We start from the raw sequence: 18,472 nt of genomic DNA on the forward strand, positions 1-18,472 counted from the left end.
TTATGGTTAACACCAGACTTTTAGCTTCAAGGACCCCTTCAAAGTTCATGTAACGGTTATATGTTGTGCTTGTTTATAATAAAGGCCGCTGGGGCCAATTATATCCAACTTGAGACTCATGTCATTACTCAAGATTTGGAAGGTGGAGGGGTCGGAGACCCCTGGGGACGCACTTATTCATGGTAGTCGACAATACCAATGTCAAGACCAGGCTGGAGCGAGCCGCCCCACCCCCTCCCCCGGGCGGCGTACGTGGGAGCCGCCATGACAGGGGGTTTGGAGCAGGAAGAAGGGGGCGTGGGGTTTGCTCCTAGGGGTGGGTTGATTCTGGTCAGAGAGGGTATGGGGTGAGTGGGGGGAGGAGCCGATCACTTCCCGCTCTGAGGACCTGTGAGCAGATACCGCCCACCCGCCCTTTATGTTTGTGTGTTTGATAATTGTTTAGCTGGTTTGCTGTTTTTGGGTCATAGTGGCTGTAGGCGGGGGGAGGGGTCCTTGGAGTTGGTGCTAAATTGGTCTGGGGGTCCGTCGGGATATGGATTCTCCAGTTGGTATAAGTTTGGTTGCGGGTCTGGTGATTTGGGGGAATCTTGGTAATGGTGGGCCAGATTCCTAAGTTGGAAGTGGACAATGGTAACCCTTCGGGGTATTGTGGTGGTCTCGAGCCTGTGGGGTAACGGCTGAGAGTAATCTACGGTTGGTCTCTTGTCCACTTGTTTATATTGTGGTTAACACCAGACTTTTAGCTTCAAGGACCCCTTCCCAGTTCATGTTACGGTTATATGTTGTGTTTGTTTATAATAAAGGCCACTGTGGCCAATTATATCCAACTTGAGACTCATGTCGTTATTTGGGATTTGGAAGGTGGAGGGGTCGGTGATCTCTGGGGACGCACTTATTCACGGTAGTCGACAATACCAATGTCAAGCAGCCACAGCCAGTGACTGAGAAGAATCTGTGACTTCTCTGCATTTAGTGGTTACTACTCACCTGGGTAGTCATATGTGAGAATCTCCTCTTTACACCACTCATCATCTCTCACATATGTCTCTGTAGTATTAATATGGGTCAGATCTTCACCCTGAAACAAATATTGCAAAAGTCATCGACAGATGGAGAAGTCACATCTATGATCAGCTCTAATCCTGCCATCTCCACCGCTCTCATTACACAAGTATAAAACATATAATACTGGTGGATAAAACAAGACTGAGCACAAGACCTTCACCGGCGTCTACACATCATAGAGGAGATCTCCTGACACCTTCTCTCCATCTACCTGATGGTCCTGAGGAGCATCGGGATCTTCTTGCTTGCAGTCTTGTTGAAGAAGAGGACGGGGACATCTCTCTGGTGTTGTCCTCTTACTGGGTAGATCTGGAGGAAACACATACAGGGACTGAATTCCTTCTTTACATACAGATAATTATAGGCCGTGTGTATTTAGTCCTGTCTATTACCTGGAGATGTGAGGGGCTGGGGAACCTCCATTATGACGTTCTTGTACAGATCTCTGTGTCCTTCTAAATACTCCCACTCCTCCATGGAGAAATAGACAGCGACATCCTGACACCTTATAGGAACCTGACACATACAATGATACCGTCATCCCCCGATCCCTTCATAGTGTTACTGTATAATGTCCCAGCATTCCCAGCAGTGTCACCTCTCCAGTCAGCAGCTCAATCATCATGTAGATGAGTTCTAGGATCTTCTGGTCATTGATGTCCTCATGGATCAGGGGGTGAGGTGGAGGTCCCGTGATTGGGTTCAGGGGTCTTTCCCATCCCTGAGACACAGGGTCCTGACAGCGATCACTAGAGGTCTTCTTCACCACTGTGTAATCCTGGTAATGGAGAGACACATTAATAAATCTCACTACAGACATTTCCAGAGTCCTCACCTCTCCAGTTCTGTCCATCTGTTATTGCCATAGATAAGAATGATGTAATGTGACGTCATCAGAATCTCTCACCTCTCCAGTAAGCTGGAAGAGGATCTCTAGGGTGAGGTGTAATATCCTCTCCGCCATCTTGTCTCTGTCCATATCCATCTGTGATGGGTAAAACAGGAAAATGTTCTTTTGTAGAAGATCTTCACTGAGAGGATCCGATATTGTAGAGACCTGAATGAGAAGATGAGCCGATGTAACATCATAAGAATCCTGTGTAATAATACAATTACTGGAGATAATAAGGGAAACATATGAGGAGATTTATTATTTTACAGTATTTAGTTTCCTTCTTTACATCCACTAATAAATCCTATATATTTAGGCCACAGACAACAAGCAGTTTCTTCCTCGGAGTCGGCAGCTGAATACGTTTCTCATAGACTCATCTTCCATAACGCTAATTCTCGTCTCATTTACCGACACTGGAATCGGCATTAGCAATACTGCAGGAGATATTCATTACACGTGACAGGAGAAATAACTACTTCATGGTGAGGACGACATCTTCATCTTCTACTATGGCTCTAGAAACATATTAGTCCAGAGTCGGTCACTGACTCCATCACCACCGGCCGTCTATATGAAGGTTTCCCTTCTTCCCCGCACTGTAATCTTCTATCACGTTAGATCTCAGGTCTGACAGAGTTGGGCTGAATGCCTCCCGCCTCCAAGTACTCGATAGTATGGGGCGGCCTAGTTATTACGATACCTACATGCCTAATAATGGTGTCTGGGCTGCAATGTATGAAGGTCTATTAGGCCGGGCCAGAGGCAGCATCCAATAAGTTACCTTTTACCGCCCCTATACACATTAGACTAAAGTTCCATGAAAGCACTGATTTCGGGGTTTTGGGCGACTATATAAGGCTAGTTTCACATTTGCATTTAAAAACGCAGCGTTTAAAATGCAGAAGCAGGTGGTGAAAAAAACGCATGCAAACACGTGCAAACGCTGTGTTTTTTAGACGCATGCATTTTCTCATGCGTTAAAAAAAGCGGCATTTTGAAGCGTTTACATGTGTTTTTTCCTGCGTTTGCGTTTTTGAAACGCATGCTGAGAAGTGTGTGACAGCTGCCAATCATCAAAATCATCTAGAAAACCCACTATAAATAGAAAAAGCTAGGGTTGGGGTTAGGGGTAGGGTTAGGTGTAGGGTTAGGGGTAGGGTTAGGATCCCTAGGGTTAGGGTTAGGGGTAGGGTTAGGATTTGGATCCCTTTATCACCTTGATGGTGGGGGGTGGCTTATCAGTGTGTATTCTTGTTTTTTTCTATTGAAACGCATGCGTTTAAAACGCAGCCAAACGCATGTGCTTAAAAACGCATGCGTTTACATAGACAGCAATACGTTTTTTGCGGCAAAAAAACACCTCTAGAAATTACTACATGTTGCATTTCTGCAACAAAACGCAAGCATAGAAAAGACGCATGCGTCGTCAAACGCGGCAAAACGCATACAAAAAAACGCATGCGTTTTTAATGTTAAATATAGGGAAAAAAACGCATGCGTTTTTTTGCGCTAAAATGCAGCGGCAAAAAATGCAAATGTGAAACCAGCCTAATGTATTCGGGGGGCCTCCCGACAGATGATGTCAGGGGAGAGAAGGATCTGACATCCTGAATTTCAGAGGATAATCCGTTTGTTCTTCCTGTAGATAATCCTCAGCTAGAGGAGTCTGGAGGCGACTCTCTCATACAGACCCCAGGAAAGCTGGAATATTTGTGTGTATGGGGGAGTCGGGAGAGATGGCCGTCTGCCAAATGGCCGTTCAGCCAACTCTTATCTCCTGTGTATGGGGCCGCTAGTATTACACTGAAAGCAGTGATGATACACGGCACTACAGTAGTACAGGGCATCACCGGAGCCATCAGAGGCTTGTATGTTGGATGATCGCACTGATCAGAGGGGTTTAACAAAGGGTTAAAGTGAAAAACATCATAGTTTCACCAACAAGAAATATCTTTCACTATATGGAAAGCAGAGTCACTACACAATGGTTGCTATGAGCAGCAGATTTCCCACTCCACAACACCTCAGCAGACACTGACCGGGTGGGAGAAATCTCGCATCCCTGGGAACATAAGCTCCAGCCATTGTCTGCCCCCCAGAAAGGAGCAGAGAGCACATGACAGAAATGAATCCCCCTCCTCTATTACTGCCGCGCTCTATTGTTACCGGCGTAGAAAATCGCATCATCAGCGGCCGCACACAGAGCCGCACTGCCAGGTTACATAACAGCACATCTCCAGGAACTCCCTGCTCAGCGCCATCCAGCTCGGGACTATGGGATGGAGGATGTGTGATGGGTATATGGGCACGGGACGGAGGATGTGTGATGGGTATATGGGCACAGGACTATGGGATGGAGGATGTGTGATGGGTATATGGGCACAGGACTATGGGATGGAGGATGTGTGATGGGTGTATGGGCACGGGACTATGGGATGGAGGATGTGTGATGGGTGTATGGGCACGGGACTATGGGATGGAGGATATGTCATGGGTATATGGGCACGGGACTATGGGATGGAGGATATGTCATGGGTATATGGGCACTGGACTATGGGATGGAGGATGTGTATGATGGGTATATGGGCACTGGACTGTGGGATGGAGGATGTATGATGGGTATATGGGCACTGGACTATGGGATGGAGGATGTGTATGATGGTTATATGGGCACTGGACTATGGGATGGAGTATGTGTATGATGGGTATATGGGCACAGTACTATGGGATGGAGGATATGTATGATGGGTATATGGGCACTGGACTATGGGATGGAGGATATGTATGATGGGTATATGGGCACAGTACCATGGGATGGAGGATATGTATGATGGGTATATGGGCACTAGACTATGGGATGGAGGATGTATGATGGGTATATGGGCACTGGACTATGGGATGGAGGATGTGTATGATGGTTATATGGGCACTGGACTATGGGATGATGTGTGATGGATATATGGGCACTGGACTATGGGATGGATGATGTGTGATGGGAATATGGGTACAGGACTATGGGATGCAGGATGTGTGACGATCTTCCGCTTCGACTACTGTAACATCCTTTTCTGTGGCCTCCCTGCTAAAACCCTTGCACATCTGCAGTCCATTATTAGCTCTGCTGCCTGAGTAATTCATCTCTGTCCTCGCTACTCCTCTGCAAATCTCTTCACTGGCTACCATTCCCTCTTCCTTGTCCATGTATGGTTGGGTCCAGTAGCCATTTATCATCAGATTGTCCTGGTTCCTCGACATCTGACGCGGACCTTGTTAATCCAGGCGACGTCTGAGGCGGCATGACTCTCTTTGCTCGTGACACTCTCATGTTTATTGAGGTAGGCACCATAGTGTTATGGACCACTACTGGTATATTATGTCCAACAGGGCAGAGCCAGGAGTTGAACCCCTGTCTCCCACATTGGTGGCTGTGATTTTACTAAACGTGTCACATGTATTGCCGGCTTCTATTATATCTTTTACTGAATGTTACCGACTTTTTCCGATCTCAAGAAAAATGCTCGTGTTACCGATCATGAATCCGAATGTACCATATTTGTGCCAAATTTATGTTTGCCGATCGTTTTCTGAACATATTCGCTCATCTCTAATTATGGCCACCACAACCTGCTACACAAAATAAAAACCCCACTCAGTATGGAGGCATTTACAGTCCACCACAACTCCAGTATAATGGCCCCTACCAGCCACACATTCAGTATGAGAGTCCCAACAGCTCTTCTCTTAATATGATGCCCCCATAATTCCTGATATTTGAAAAAAAACCATACACTATTCAGCCAACCCGGTTCCTGAGGTGCGCTGCTCTGGTCTGTGCGGTGTGAGTACTGAGGCTCCGTACTACAGGTGTGATGTAGTGACGTCATTGTGTCTGCAGTGCACGGAGTCTCAGACTCAGAAGCGAAGGCTGAATGGTGGATCAGGAGCTTTCCACTCCCTGATTCACTAATCTATTCAGCGGTATCACTGTCATGGGAGTGTGGATATCAATGAAATTGTGATGATGGGAAGGAGAGGATGACCAATATCACACCCCACCGAGCCCTGTCAATTCATAGGCATCATAGCAACCGAGTGGGCTACCTTTATGGATGATACACTCCTGCCTATCCAACTATCGTATGGTAAATATCTCATAGATCCTGGGTTCATTAGTATTTGCACCAAGAATGAGGATAAGTGAGAATTTATTTATTGTCGGTAGTCGGAGGTAGTCAGTGAGGTGGATGGTACCATATTGTGCATGTAGGGGGCAGTACTGTGGGAACATTAGAAAGTGGGGGGATGGCAGTACTGTGGGGACACACTGTGTGTGAGGGGGGTGCCAGTCCTGTGGAAATGCAACACCCCAGGTAACAGGTTGTTGCAGTGATGTTGCCTTCCTTTCGGGGAGGGCGATGTCATGTGTGGAGGCAAGGATGATTCTCTTTACCAGGTAAGTACACGCATTCAACACATTCTGAATCCAGGCAGGAGGGGGAGCTCAGGACCCGGATTCAGGGGGGCTTCCCTCAAATATGGATATGTATCCTGGACTGGAGGAGGAGTTAGGCAGTCTGAGAGAGACACAGAAGAAGAAAGTCTGAGACAGCAGATATTGGAGCTGGCAGCCAGGATTGTGCTGCGGCTCCAGGGAAGAGAGAGAACCTGAAAGGTTGTTGCATGCAGTGGAGCATTGAGGAAAGGAGCGCAGGAGAGGAACAGGGCTCAGAGGGGAACTGTGACCGGGTACCCTCAGAGCCAAAGCACAGAAACGGGGTACCAGGAGCCCAAGGCTTTTGTGGGACTCTAAGACACGAAGCAGAACCAGAGGGCACTAGACTACACCTTAATTGCCCGCACCAAGCATGAGGTACAGCAGTACTCTAAGAGCCCGGGTCGTGGTAAAGACCCTATAAAATGGATCAAACTGCCTACCGTGCAGGCATCTGTCCCAGGACAGGAGAGAGAGGATTCCTTGCCAGCAACAAGTAAGCTACAAGGGACCTCGCCATCTTAGCGCAAGTAGGAAAGGCTTATGGACCTCACCTGGGAGAGGGATCACCTTTGCCTCCAAGCCGGCTGCACCACACCACCACCCGTGCCTGGTATCCTGGACTGTGGCCTGCTAATAGCAGTAAACCAGGTAAAGACTTTACAACTTGTGTCCTCCACTTATTCGTCGGCATACACCATTTTTGCCACACACCTTGGGAGCCCTGTGGACCCCGCTTCACCTGTGGGAAGCGTCACCATCATTGCTGCAACAACATCCCCCAGAGGACCCCTTTAAAGCAGCGTCGGTCACCCTGACCGAAAACCACAAGTGGCGTCACGACAGACTTTATCACAATTCCCCTTTAAAACAGGTTCCCCTTTTAGAGTGAGTCCCAGGGCAACAGACCGGGTCACAGCCACCGTGACATCCCCTTTAACAGCCACCGGACCTGGTGCTGAGTATCCCGCTGCCCTGGTGGGCATCTCAGAAACATTATCCTGTGTCTGTGGTTAGCCACTATTGTGGGAAGAAAAACCTTTGTGTGGTGGGATGATGGTACTGTGGGATCTTTATACTGTGTGTGGGGGTATGGCGGTACTGAGAACATTATACTGTGTGTGGGGGTATGGCGGTACTATGAGAAAATTATACTGTGTGTGGTGCAATGGAGGTACTGTAGGAACATTATACTGTGTTCGGGGGTATGGCGGTACTATGAGAAAATTGTACTGTGTGGTGCAATGGAGGTACTGTAGGAACATTATACTGTGTGTGGGGGTATGGCGGTACTGTAGGAACATTATACTGTGTGTGGGGGTATGGCGGTACTGTGAGAACATTATACTGTGTGTGGGGGTATGGCGGTACTATGAGAAAATTATACTGTGTGTGGGGGTATGGCGGTACTGTAGGAACATTATACTGTGTGTGGGGATATGGCGGTACTATGAGAAGACTATACTGTGTGTGGGGGTATGGTGGTAGTGTAGCTATATTATACTGTGTGTGGTGGGTATGGCGATACTATGAGAAAATTATACTGTGTGTGGTGCGATGGAGGTACTGTAGGAACATTATACTGTGTGTGGGGGTATGGCGGTACTGTGAGAACATTATACTGTGTGTGGTGGTATGGCGGTACTATGAGAAAATTATTCTGTGTGTGGTGGGATGGAGGTACTGTAGGAATATTATACTGTGTGGGGGGTATGGCGGTACCATGAGATTATACTGTGTGGGGGGTATGGCGGTACTATGAGAACATTATACTGTGTGTGGGGGTATGACGGTACTATGAGAACATTATTCTGTGGGGGGGTATGGCGGTACTATGAGAACATTATACTGTGTGTGGGGGTATGGCGGTACTATGAGAACATTATACTGTGTGTGGGGGTATGGCGGTACTATGAGAACATTATACTGTGTGTGGGGGTTTGACGGTACTATGAGAACATTATTCTGTGGTTGGGGTATGGCGGTACTGTGAGAAGATTATACTGTGTGTGGGGGGTATGGCGGTACTGTGAGAACATTATACTGTGTGTGGGGGTATGGCGGTACTATGAGAACATTATACTGTGTGCGGGTATGGCGGTACTGTGGAAACATTATACTGTGTGGGGGTATGGCGGTACTGTAGGAACATTATACTGTGTGGGGGTATGGCGGTACTAGGAGAACATTATACTGTGTGGGGGTATGGCGGTACTGTAGGAACATTATACAGTGTGTGGGGGTATGGCGGTACTACGAGAACATTATACTGTGTGTGGGGGTATGGCGGTACTGTGGGAACATTATACTGTGTGGGGGTATGGCGGTACTATGAGAACATTATACTGTATGTGGGGGTATGGCGGTACTATGAGAACATTATACTGTGTGTAGGGGTATGGCGGTACTATGAGAACATTATACTGTGTGTGGGGGTATGGCGGTACTATGAGAACATTATACTGTGTGTGGAGGTATGGCGGTACTATGAGAACATTATACTGTGTGTGGGGGTATGGCGGTACTATGAGAACATTATACTGTGTGGGGGTATGGCGCTACTATGAGAACATTATACTGTATGTGGGGGGATGGCGGTACTATGAGAACATTATACTGTGGGGGGGTATGGCGGTACTATGAGAACATTATACTGTGTGGGGGTATGGCGGTATTGTAGGAACATTATACTGTGTGGTGGTATGGCGGTACTATGAGAACATTATACTGTGTGGGGGGGTATGGCGGTAGTGTAGGAACATTATACTGTGTGGGGGTATGGCGGTAGTGTGAAAATACCTTATTTACGAGAGATGCCAGTACTGTAGGAACATTATACTGTGTGAGCGCCATCATATATATTACATAAGGGGTGTAAAAAGGAGAGTCATAAAAAAGACTCCTCCGGGCTGTGCTGCATTTGTACAGACTGCTATCTGCCGCCCAGACGGAACCATGTGACACCAATGGGAAGAGGGAGGGTTTCCGGAGGGAAGAGTCTAGAGGGTGCACCTGGTCAGGAGACCTTGATGGCGCAGTTACTGATATTATAAAGGCCGGAGCCCCAAAGGCAGAACAGATTTGGCGCCAACAAAGGAAAGGGGTGCGGGGAAGAATCTGAGGTACCAGCTCCTGGTAAAGTGCCCGAGGCAGCTGGGTGTGGGGCAGAACCTGCTTACAGGGCATAATGGGGGCATTACACTGTGTGGGGCCAAGAAAGGGGCCCTGTACTAGGAGAACACTCCGCTCCTCACTTCCTGTCCTCCATAGTTGGCTCGTATGTATCTATTACAGGAAACAGAACAACAACGTTATGGTTCTTATAAAGGGGCAACAACAACCCCAAAAGAGTCTCCTCCGTGCAGAAGGGGTTAATGTCCCCGGCTGCGCTCAGTACTGGGGAATCTCCACATACCTCCACCTGCAGAGCCGCACTCCACAGATATGGCTGCTCTGTGCGCACAGGACCTGTGATGAGGTCACAGGGGGAGGAGTCAGGGGCCACGTGATCCGCAGTGAAGACGCTACATGGAGACTTCTCCTCAGTCAGTGACATTCCCGCCATTATTCGCCCTCACTACTGGCACAATCACCTCGCGCCGCCTTTTCTACACAATGTTCTGTGTGGAATGTAACGTGTGATTTCTCTGGAGACAAATAGACCCCACACATGAGGGGATTATTATTATCATTTATTTCTCTTACACCATTGATTCCATGGTGCTGTACATGAGAAGGGGTTACATACAAATTACAGATATCATTTACAGTAAACTAATAATGACAGACTGATACAGAGGGGCGAGGACCCTGCCCTTGGGGGCTTACATTCTACAGGATTATGGGGAAGGAGACAGTAGGTTGAGGGTTGCAGGAGCTCCGGTGTTGGTGAGGCGGTAGCTCCGGTATTAGTGAGGAGGCAGCGGGGTCAGTGCAGGCTGTAGGCTTTCCTGAAGAGGTGGGTTTTCAGGTTCTGTCTGAAGGATCCAAATTTGGTTGATAGTCGGACGTGTTGGGGCAGAGAGTTCCAGAGGATGGGGGATATTCGGGAGAAGTCTTGGAGGCGGTTGGGTGAGGAGCGAATAAGTGTGGAGGAGAGAAGGAGGTCTTGGGAGGACCGGAGATTATATGAGGGAAGATATCGGGAGATTAGTTTAGAGATATATGGATGAGACAGGTTATGGATGGCTTTGTAGGTCTGTATTAGTAATTTGAACTGGATACGCTGAGGGAATCGGAGCTAATGAAGAGATTTGCAGAGGGGAGAAGCGGAGGAGTAGCGAGGAGAGAGAAGAATTAGTCAGGCAGCAGAGTTAAGGATGAACTGGAGAAGCGCAAAGGGGTAAGCAGGGAGGCCACAGTTTAGGATGTTGCAGTAGTCAAGGTGGGAGATGATGAGGGCACACACAAGCATTTTAGTAGATTGACGGTTGAGGAGAGGACGGATTCTGGACTTATTTTTGAGCTGGAGGTTACAGGAGGTGGAAAGAGCTTGGATGTGCAGTTTGAAGGACAGGGCAGAGTCAAGGGCTACTCCAAGGCAGCGGACTTCCGGTATGGGGGGAAGCGTGATGTCGTTAATTGCGATACATAGGTCAGGTAAGGAAGATCCATGAGATGGAGGAAAAATGATGAGTTCAGATTTGATCATATTGAGTTTGAGGAAGTGAGAGGAGAAGAAGGAGGATAAGGGCTCATTTCCACATGCAAGTCACACGTCCGTATCTCGCATGTGGAAACCAAGCTGTGGAGCCGGCACTCAGGAGCGGAGCGTGCGGCCGCATAGGAACACATGGAGCTGCACAGCTCCGCTCCTGAGTGCCGGCGCCAGAGCGTGGTTTCCACATGCGAGATACGGATGTGTGACTCGCTTGTGGAAATGAGCGCTAAGGCTGATAGACACTCCGGGATTCTGGACAGCAGAGAGGTGATGTCTGGGTCAGAAAGATAGATCTGAGTGTCATCAGCATAAAGGTGGTACAGGAATCCATGAGACTTTATGAGTTGTCCAGGCCAAGTGTATAGATTGAGAAGAGTAGGGGTTCTAGAACAGAGCCTTGGGGGACTCCAACAGAGAGAGGGTGGGATGAGGAGGTAGTGTGGGAGTGGGAGATACTGAATGTGCGGTTGGAAAGGTATGAGGAGATCCAGGATAGGGTGAGGTCTTTGATGCCAAAGGAGGACAGGATCTGTAGTAGGAGGCAGTGGTCAACTGTGTTGAAAGCAGAGGACAGGTCTAGAGGAAGGAGTACAGAGTATTGTCCATTAGCTTTGGCTGTAAGTAGGTCGTTAGTGATTTTGGTTAGGGCCATCTCTGTTGAGTGATGGGGGCGGAAACCAGATTGTAGATTGTTAAAGAGCAAGTTAGATGAGACGTGGGAGGAAAGTTCAGTGTGGACGTGCTGCTCCAGGAGTTTGGAAGCGAATGGGAGCAGCGATATTGGGTGATAGCTAGACATAGCTGATGGATGGAGGGTTTGCTTTTCAAGGATAGGCATGATTGTGGCATCTTTGAAAGCAGAAGGTAAGGTGCCAGAAGTTAGTGATAGGTTGAAGAGGTGGGGTAGGGATGGGATAAGAGTGGTGGTGAGGTTGGGGAGGAGGTGGGAATGAATGGGGTCGAGTGCATCGGTGGTGAGGTGCGATTTGGAGAGGAGACAATTAAGCCCCCCTTCACTGATGTTGGATACGGAGGTTATGGGGTTTGGGCATTGGTCTGGTATACACGGCAGTTGTGGTGCTTGAACAATGAAGATTTGCCTTGTTTGGTCGATTTTATTTTTAAAGTGTGTGGCAAAGTCCTCAGCAGAGATGAGGGAGGTTGGAGGAGGCAGTGACGAGCGGAGGAGGGAGATAAAGGTTTTGAATAACTGTTTGGGGTTGTAGGGTAGAGAAGATATGAGGGCTGTGAAGTAGGCCTGTTTAGCAGAGGTGAGAGCAGATTTAAAAGCGAGTGTTACCTGTTTGAATGCAGTGAAGTCGTCTTGCAGATGTGTTTTCTTCCAATGCCGCTCTGCAACCCTGGACACTTGCCGGTTACCAGTGTCCAGGGTTGTACCAGTATTACCAGTTACCGGACGTCTAGTATATGGCGGCATATGATTGTGCTATCAACTCCATACCAGGAGCTAAAATGCTGAAATCTCATTTATTTACTCACTTTCAGTGTCCGGCTAAGGCCTGGGTCACACTTGTGAGTAACTCGAACTAGTCTCGCACCTCAATACCCGGCACTCGGACTGGAGCATTCAGCTACATAGAAATACATGCAGCCGCATACTCCGGTCCCAAGTGCCGGCTGCTGTGCCAGGTATTGAGGTGCGAGACTTCTGCGAGTTTCTCGCAAGTGGGACCTCAGCCTTAGGGTCATATACGGCCATGCACCTCTCCAGTCGCTGTGGGGTTTTTGTTTATTTGATGGAGGGCTGCGTCCATGCTTGGACTTCAGAGATATTAATAAAATCACAGACTCCTCTTCCCTATCCTTTACCCCTTATATCTGACCTTTTTAGCCAATTATCTGGAGAAAAATTATTTACAAACTTAACATAAGAGGGGCATATAACCTTATACGTATACGCCATGTTGACAAATGGAAGACCACATTCAATACACCTGAGGGGCAGATTGAACATTTGATGCTGACATTCGGGGTAACCAATGCTTCGTCAGTCATTGAAAATGTAATTAATTATATTTTTTTCTCACTGGTGGGTTGATTTGCGGTAGTTTACCTGGATGATATATTGAGTTTCTCACATACTCTGCAGGAAAATTATGAGCATGTCAGACAGCTGGAGTGGGGAAAACATTACCTAGCAATCCATTTTTGGCATTTCGAATAGAGCTCATCATTAAAAATGTCCTAGCACTAAGAAAGATAAAAAAGAAGATGGAAGATTTACTAAAAGTGGCGAGTTTTCCTAATAAAGTCATTAAATGCGATCTGAAAAATTGTCTATGTTGTCATGTGATTGTGGCACCGGAGGAGTTCGGGTACCACAGTGGGTGTTGCCTTCCTCTTGGGGAGGGTAATGCCATGCCTGGAGACAGGAGGGATCCCTTTGGCAGGTAATCTTACATGCAACATATTCTGACTCCATGCCAGAAGGGGGAGCTCAAAACCCGGTTTTAGGGGAGTTTCCATCAATAGACATCCTGGTCTGGAGGAAGAGTTAGACAGTCTGGTTGAGACAAGAGACAGGGAAGGGGCAAAGAGGAACTGAGGAGCTTGAGGAGGCTACAATTGGGCCCCTAAAAGCTGAGCGCAGTAACCGGGCACCAGGAGCCTGAGGCTGTGTGGAACTGCAAGTCACACAGCAGAACCGGAGGGCAGAGAGCTGAAGGTAACCTGCCCACACAAAACCCGAGGTTCAGCAGCATTTCAGAGCCCGGAGTCACCGTATAAAGAGACCCCAGAGAAACGGCTCAAGTTGTCTACAGTGCAGGTACTGTTCCAGGACAGGAGAGAACGAGGACCTTGCCAGGACTCTAGAGGCAGCAAGGGACTAACAGTCAGCACAAAGTGAAAAGCTCCCAACCTGACCTGCGAAGGGGGTCTCCACCTGTCTTCAGGCTGCCTGGACTCTATCTACACCTGTTGCCGATACCCTGGACTGAGGCTGACTACAACAACAGTAAACCAGGTAAAGACTGCAAACCTGTGTCCTCCGTTTATTTACCGGCAATCCACCATCCTTGCTCACTACAGTGGGGACCCCGCTTCACCTGTGAGAAGTGTCACCATCTATGCTGCTGTAACATCACCCCAGAGGACCCCTTTTAGCAGCGTCGGTCCCCGCTGACTGAGAACCACAGGTGGTGTCACGAATACAAACTTTATTAAATCCCTTAATCCCTTAAAAGACCTTTCCCCCTTTTAATTAGGCGCCCCGGGGCACAGACCGGGTCGCAGCCACAGTAACATCCCCTTTAATTGAGACCAGACCAGGTACCAAGTATCCCCATTGCCCTGGTGGGCAACTCATGATCTGCCCTGGTCTCTCTGAATTCACTAAAAGTGGCGTCTTCTGAATAAAGTCATTACATGCGATCTGACAAATTGTTTATGTTGTCATGCGATCTGCCATGGTCTCTCTGAATTCACCCTTTTTTCTACAGGTGAAATTTTCCCTATGAAAAGTCCCATGTCATGTTCCACCAGTTCTGTCATCTATGTGATTATGTGCTAATGTCAGAATGTATATGTGGGGAGGACGACCCAACCCCCCACAAAAGGCTGAGCTCACACCGTTCCAAGATCCAATAGGGTTTTCTCAAACATGGGCTTTCACGCCACTGCACCATCAAACACAATAAAGATGACAAACAGCGGAAAATATTCCCCACAGAGGAGATTCCCCCACAGGCTCAGAATCGCATTGGACAACTACATCGGAAAGAAATCTTTTGGATTAACCCCTTTCTGACCTCGGACGGGATAGTACGTCCGAGGTCAGATCCCCTGCTTTGATGCAGGGCTCCGCGGTGAGCCCGCATCAAAGCCGGGACATGTCAGCTGTTTTGAACAGCTGACATGTGCCCGCAATAGCGGCGGGTGGAATTAACGATTAGTCAATTAGTTAAATGCCGCTGTCAAACGCAGACAGCGGCATTTAACTGGCGCTTCCGGCTGAGCGGCCGGAAATGAGTGCATCGCCGACCCCCATCACATGATCGGAGGTCGGCGATGCTTCAGGATAGTAACCATAGAGGTCCCTGAGACCTCTATGGTTACTGATCCTGGCTAGCTGTGAGCGCCCCCCTGTGGTCGGTGCTCACAGCACACCTGCATTTCTGCTACATAGCAGCGAACATCAGATCGCTGCTATGTAGCAGAACCGATCATGTTGTGCCTGCTTCTAGCCTCCCATGGAGGCTATTGAAGCATGGCAAAAGTTAAAAAAAAAAGTAAAAAAAATATAAAAGTTTAAATCACCACCCTTTCGCCCCATTCAAAATAAATCAATAAAAAAATAAACCTACACGTATTTGGTATTGCCGCGTTCAGAATCGCCTGATCTATCAATAAAAAAAGCATTAACCTGATCGCTAAACAGCGTAACGGGAAAAAAATTCAAAACGCCAGAATTACGTTTTTTTGGTCGCCGCAACATTGCACTAAAATGCAATAACGGATCAAAAGAACGTATCTGCACCAAAATGGTATCATTAAAAACACCGGCTTGGCACATAAAAAATAAGCCCTTAACCGACCCCAGATCATGAAAAATGGAGACGCCATGAGTATCGGAAAATGGCGCAATTTCTTTTTTTTTTTAGCAAAGTTTACCTAGTTATGTTAGGTGTCTATGAACTCGTAATGACCTGGAGAATCATAATGGCAGGTCAGTTTTAGCATTTAGTGAACCTAGCAAAAAAAGCCAAACAAAAAAAAAGTGTGGGACTGCACTTTTTTTGTAATTTCACCGCACTTGGAATTTTTTTCCCATTTTCTAGTACACAACATGGTAAAAGCAATGATTTCATTCAAAAGTACAACTTGTCCCACAAAAAATATGCCTTCACATGGCCAAATTGACGGAAAAATAAAAAAGTTATGGCTCTGGGAAGGAGGGGAGTGAAAAACGAACACGGAAAAACGGAAAATCCCAAGGTCATGAAGGGGTTAATAAACTAAACACCTTACTCCAAATGGACTCAGAGAAATCACAGATGTATTTTTGTGACTACCTTTCTGACTTCATAAATTGTATTATCTATATATATAATTGTCTAAGGGTTTAATTGTCTGTCTGTCCTGGAAATCCCGCGTCGCTGATTGGTCGAGGCCAGCCGGCCTCGACCAATCAGCGATGGGCACAGTCTGCCGCAAATTCTGGAATCATCATTGTCCTCCATTGCTGTCAAGTGCCGCCATTGTGTAGGGTGCGTGCATGCGTCTCCCTGTATGGGCGGCATCTCCCTGTGTTTCTATCTTAGAATGGGTCATAAACGAAAATACGCCAATGAGGATGACAGAAAAGCAGCAGCAGCAGCAGCAGCAAGAAAACAACAACATCGGGAACAGAAGACACCACAATAAACTGCCGCCAGACAAGCCCAGGATGTGGAATCTCACAGACACCGTCGCCAACCGGAGACACCACAACAAACTGTTGTACAACAGGAACAACATGATCGCCAAATTCATAAAAAACGAATGCTCTACCAACTAAGGCACGACCAGGACAATATTCAACAACTTGCACATTACGTAACAGACAATGAAAGTACAATTCATGAACACTACTGTGGGAATATGAATGCAGTTTGCTCTAAATGCGACTCTCTGAATTTCATTGATGAAAAACCATCTGACAATCAGTTTGCTCAATGCTGCCAAAAAGGAAAAGTTATGCTACCGAGACCTCACTACTCAGATCTGTTTGAGCAGTTAATGAAAGGAATGCATCAACACAGTAGAAATTTAATGGAAAATATCAGAAGCATCAACAGTTCTCATGCGTTTGCTTCATTCGGTGCCAACATTGCACCGCCCCCTGGATTTGGACCGTATTGTTTTAAAATTCACGGCCAGATCTACCACCGCACTGGAACACTTCACCCAGAAATAGGACAACCACCAAAATTTGCACAATTATACATCATTGATACAAATGAGGCTACAGAACAAAGGATGAACCTAAAAGAAAACGAAAAGTGTGATGCTGAACTGATGAACCAAATTGTTGTACGTTTACAAAAAATAAGCCCATTTGCTGCCGCATATCGCATGCTAAAAGACGTTCAAGCTGAGGAGGAACAGAGGGCTATACAAAATGGTACTGAAATGCCTTCTATTGTCATGGCCATTAAACAAGAACGTAAACAGAATCCTCGACTTTACAACAAACCATCTTTTCAAAGGGATCCATCTTAAGCCAGACCAAAACAACCCTTTGGTTCCTAAGACACAACGAATTAGCATTTTGCACAGCAACCTTGATGCTCTTCTGTATCCGCTATCCTTTCCAAGAGGTGAACAAGGGTGGCATGAAAACCTAAACCAACAAGGAACTTCAAGAAGAATTACACAACTGCAATACTACAGTTTTCGTCTGTCTGTCCGAAATTACTTCAATCCTATTTTAAACGGTGGGAAACTGACACCACAGTACTTAGTTGACGCATATGTTAAAAATGAAGCTAATCGTCTAAATTTCATAAGAATGAACCAAAAACAACTTAAAGTTGAAGACTACTGCATTCTTCAAGAACATTTGCAAAAACAATCAATTGAAAAGGGAATTCCAATTGGAAAAACAGTAATCCTCCCGTCATCGTTTGAAGGTAGCCCCCGCAACATTCAACAGCGTTACCAAGATGCAATGGCAATAGTAACAAAGTTTGGAAGACCTGACATTTTTGTGACAATGACCTGTAATCCTAAATGGCCGGTAATTACCGAAAATCTAGAACCCTGGCCAAAAGTTGAACACAGGCCGGACTTAGTTGCACTCGTATTTCGACTGAAACTCATCAGCCTTTTGAAAGACATCAAAAATGGGCTTTTTGGAACAGTCGTAGCAATGGTACACGTCATAGAGTTTCAGAAACGAGGTCTTCCACATGCGCAAACTACATACATATTCTAGAATACTACGCTATATACTACGTGGCCGGCCGCGAACAATCAGCGACAGGCGACAGGGATATGGTGCCCACACTGCTAAATACTGCGTGGGCTGTGTGATATACAACAGGGGCTGCTATATACTACGTGGGCTGTGTGACATACTGCGGGGGCTGTGCTATATACTACATGGGCAGTGTTATATACTACGTGGGCTGTGTGATATACTGCGGGGGCTGTGCTATACTACATGGGCAGTGTTATATACTACGTGAGGTGTGTGATATACTGCAGGGCTGTGCTATATACTACATGGGCAGTGTTATATACTACGTGTGCTGTGTGATATACTGCGGGGGCTGTGCTATATACTACATGGGCAGTGTTATATACTTAGTATATAGGAGGCATGTAGTATATAGCAGACAAATAGTACGTGGCC

General features: G+C 47.0%; 1 protein-coding gene across 1 annotated transcript in view; it reads right to left on the bottom strand.

The window, feature by feature from the left end:
- The window catches only part of LOC143768275 (uncharacterized), a 38,945-nt gene extending 24,794 nt beyond the window's left edge, over positions 1 to 14,151 (bottom strand). Inside the window, exons 1-8 of the mRNA XM_077256968.1 lie at positions 14,138 to 14,151; positions 13,271 to 13,326; positions 9,871 to 9,923; positions 1,976 to 2,125; positions 1,667 to 1,846; positions 1,461 to 1,584; positions 1,280 to 1,377; positions 991 to 1,081 (exon numbers count right to left, since the gene is read on the bottom strand). Coding sequence (XP_077113083.1) covers positions 991 to 1,081; positions 1,280 to 1,377; positions 1,461 to 1,584; positions 1,667 to 1,846; positions 1,976 to 2,125; positions 9,871 to 9,923; positions 13,271 to 13,326; positions 14,138 to 14,151 — 766 coding nt within the window. The remainder of the gene's footprint in view (positions 1 to 990; positions 1,082 to 1,279; positions 1,378 to 1,460; positions 1,585 to 1,666; positions 1,847 to 1,975; positions 2,126 to 9,870; positions 9,924 to 13,270; positions 13,327 to 14,137) is intronic.
- Positions 14,152 to 18,472: the final 4,321 nt, after the last annotated feature.

Source organism: Ranitomeya variabilis, chromosome 4, assembly GCF_051348905.1.
Source record: "Ranitomeya variabilis isolate aRanVar5 chromosome 4, aRanVar5.hap1, whole genome shotgun sequence".
Taxonomy (NCBI): domain Eukaryota; kingdom Metazoa; phylum Chordata; class Amphibia; order Anura; family Dendrobatidae; genus Ranitomeya; species Ranitomeya variabilis.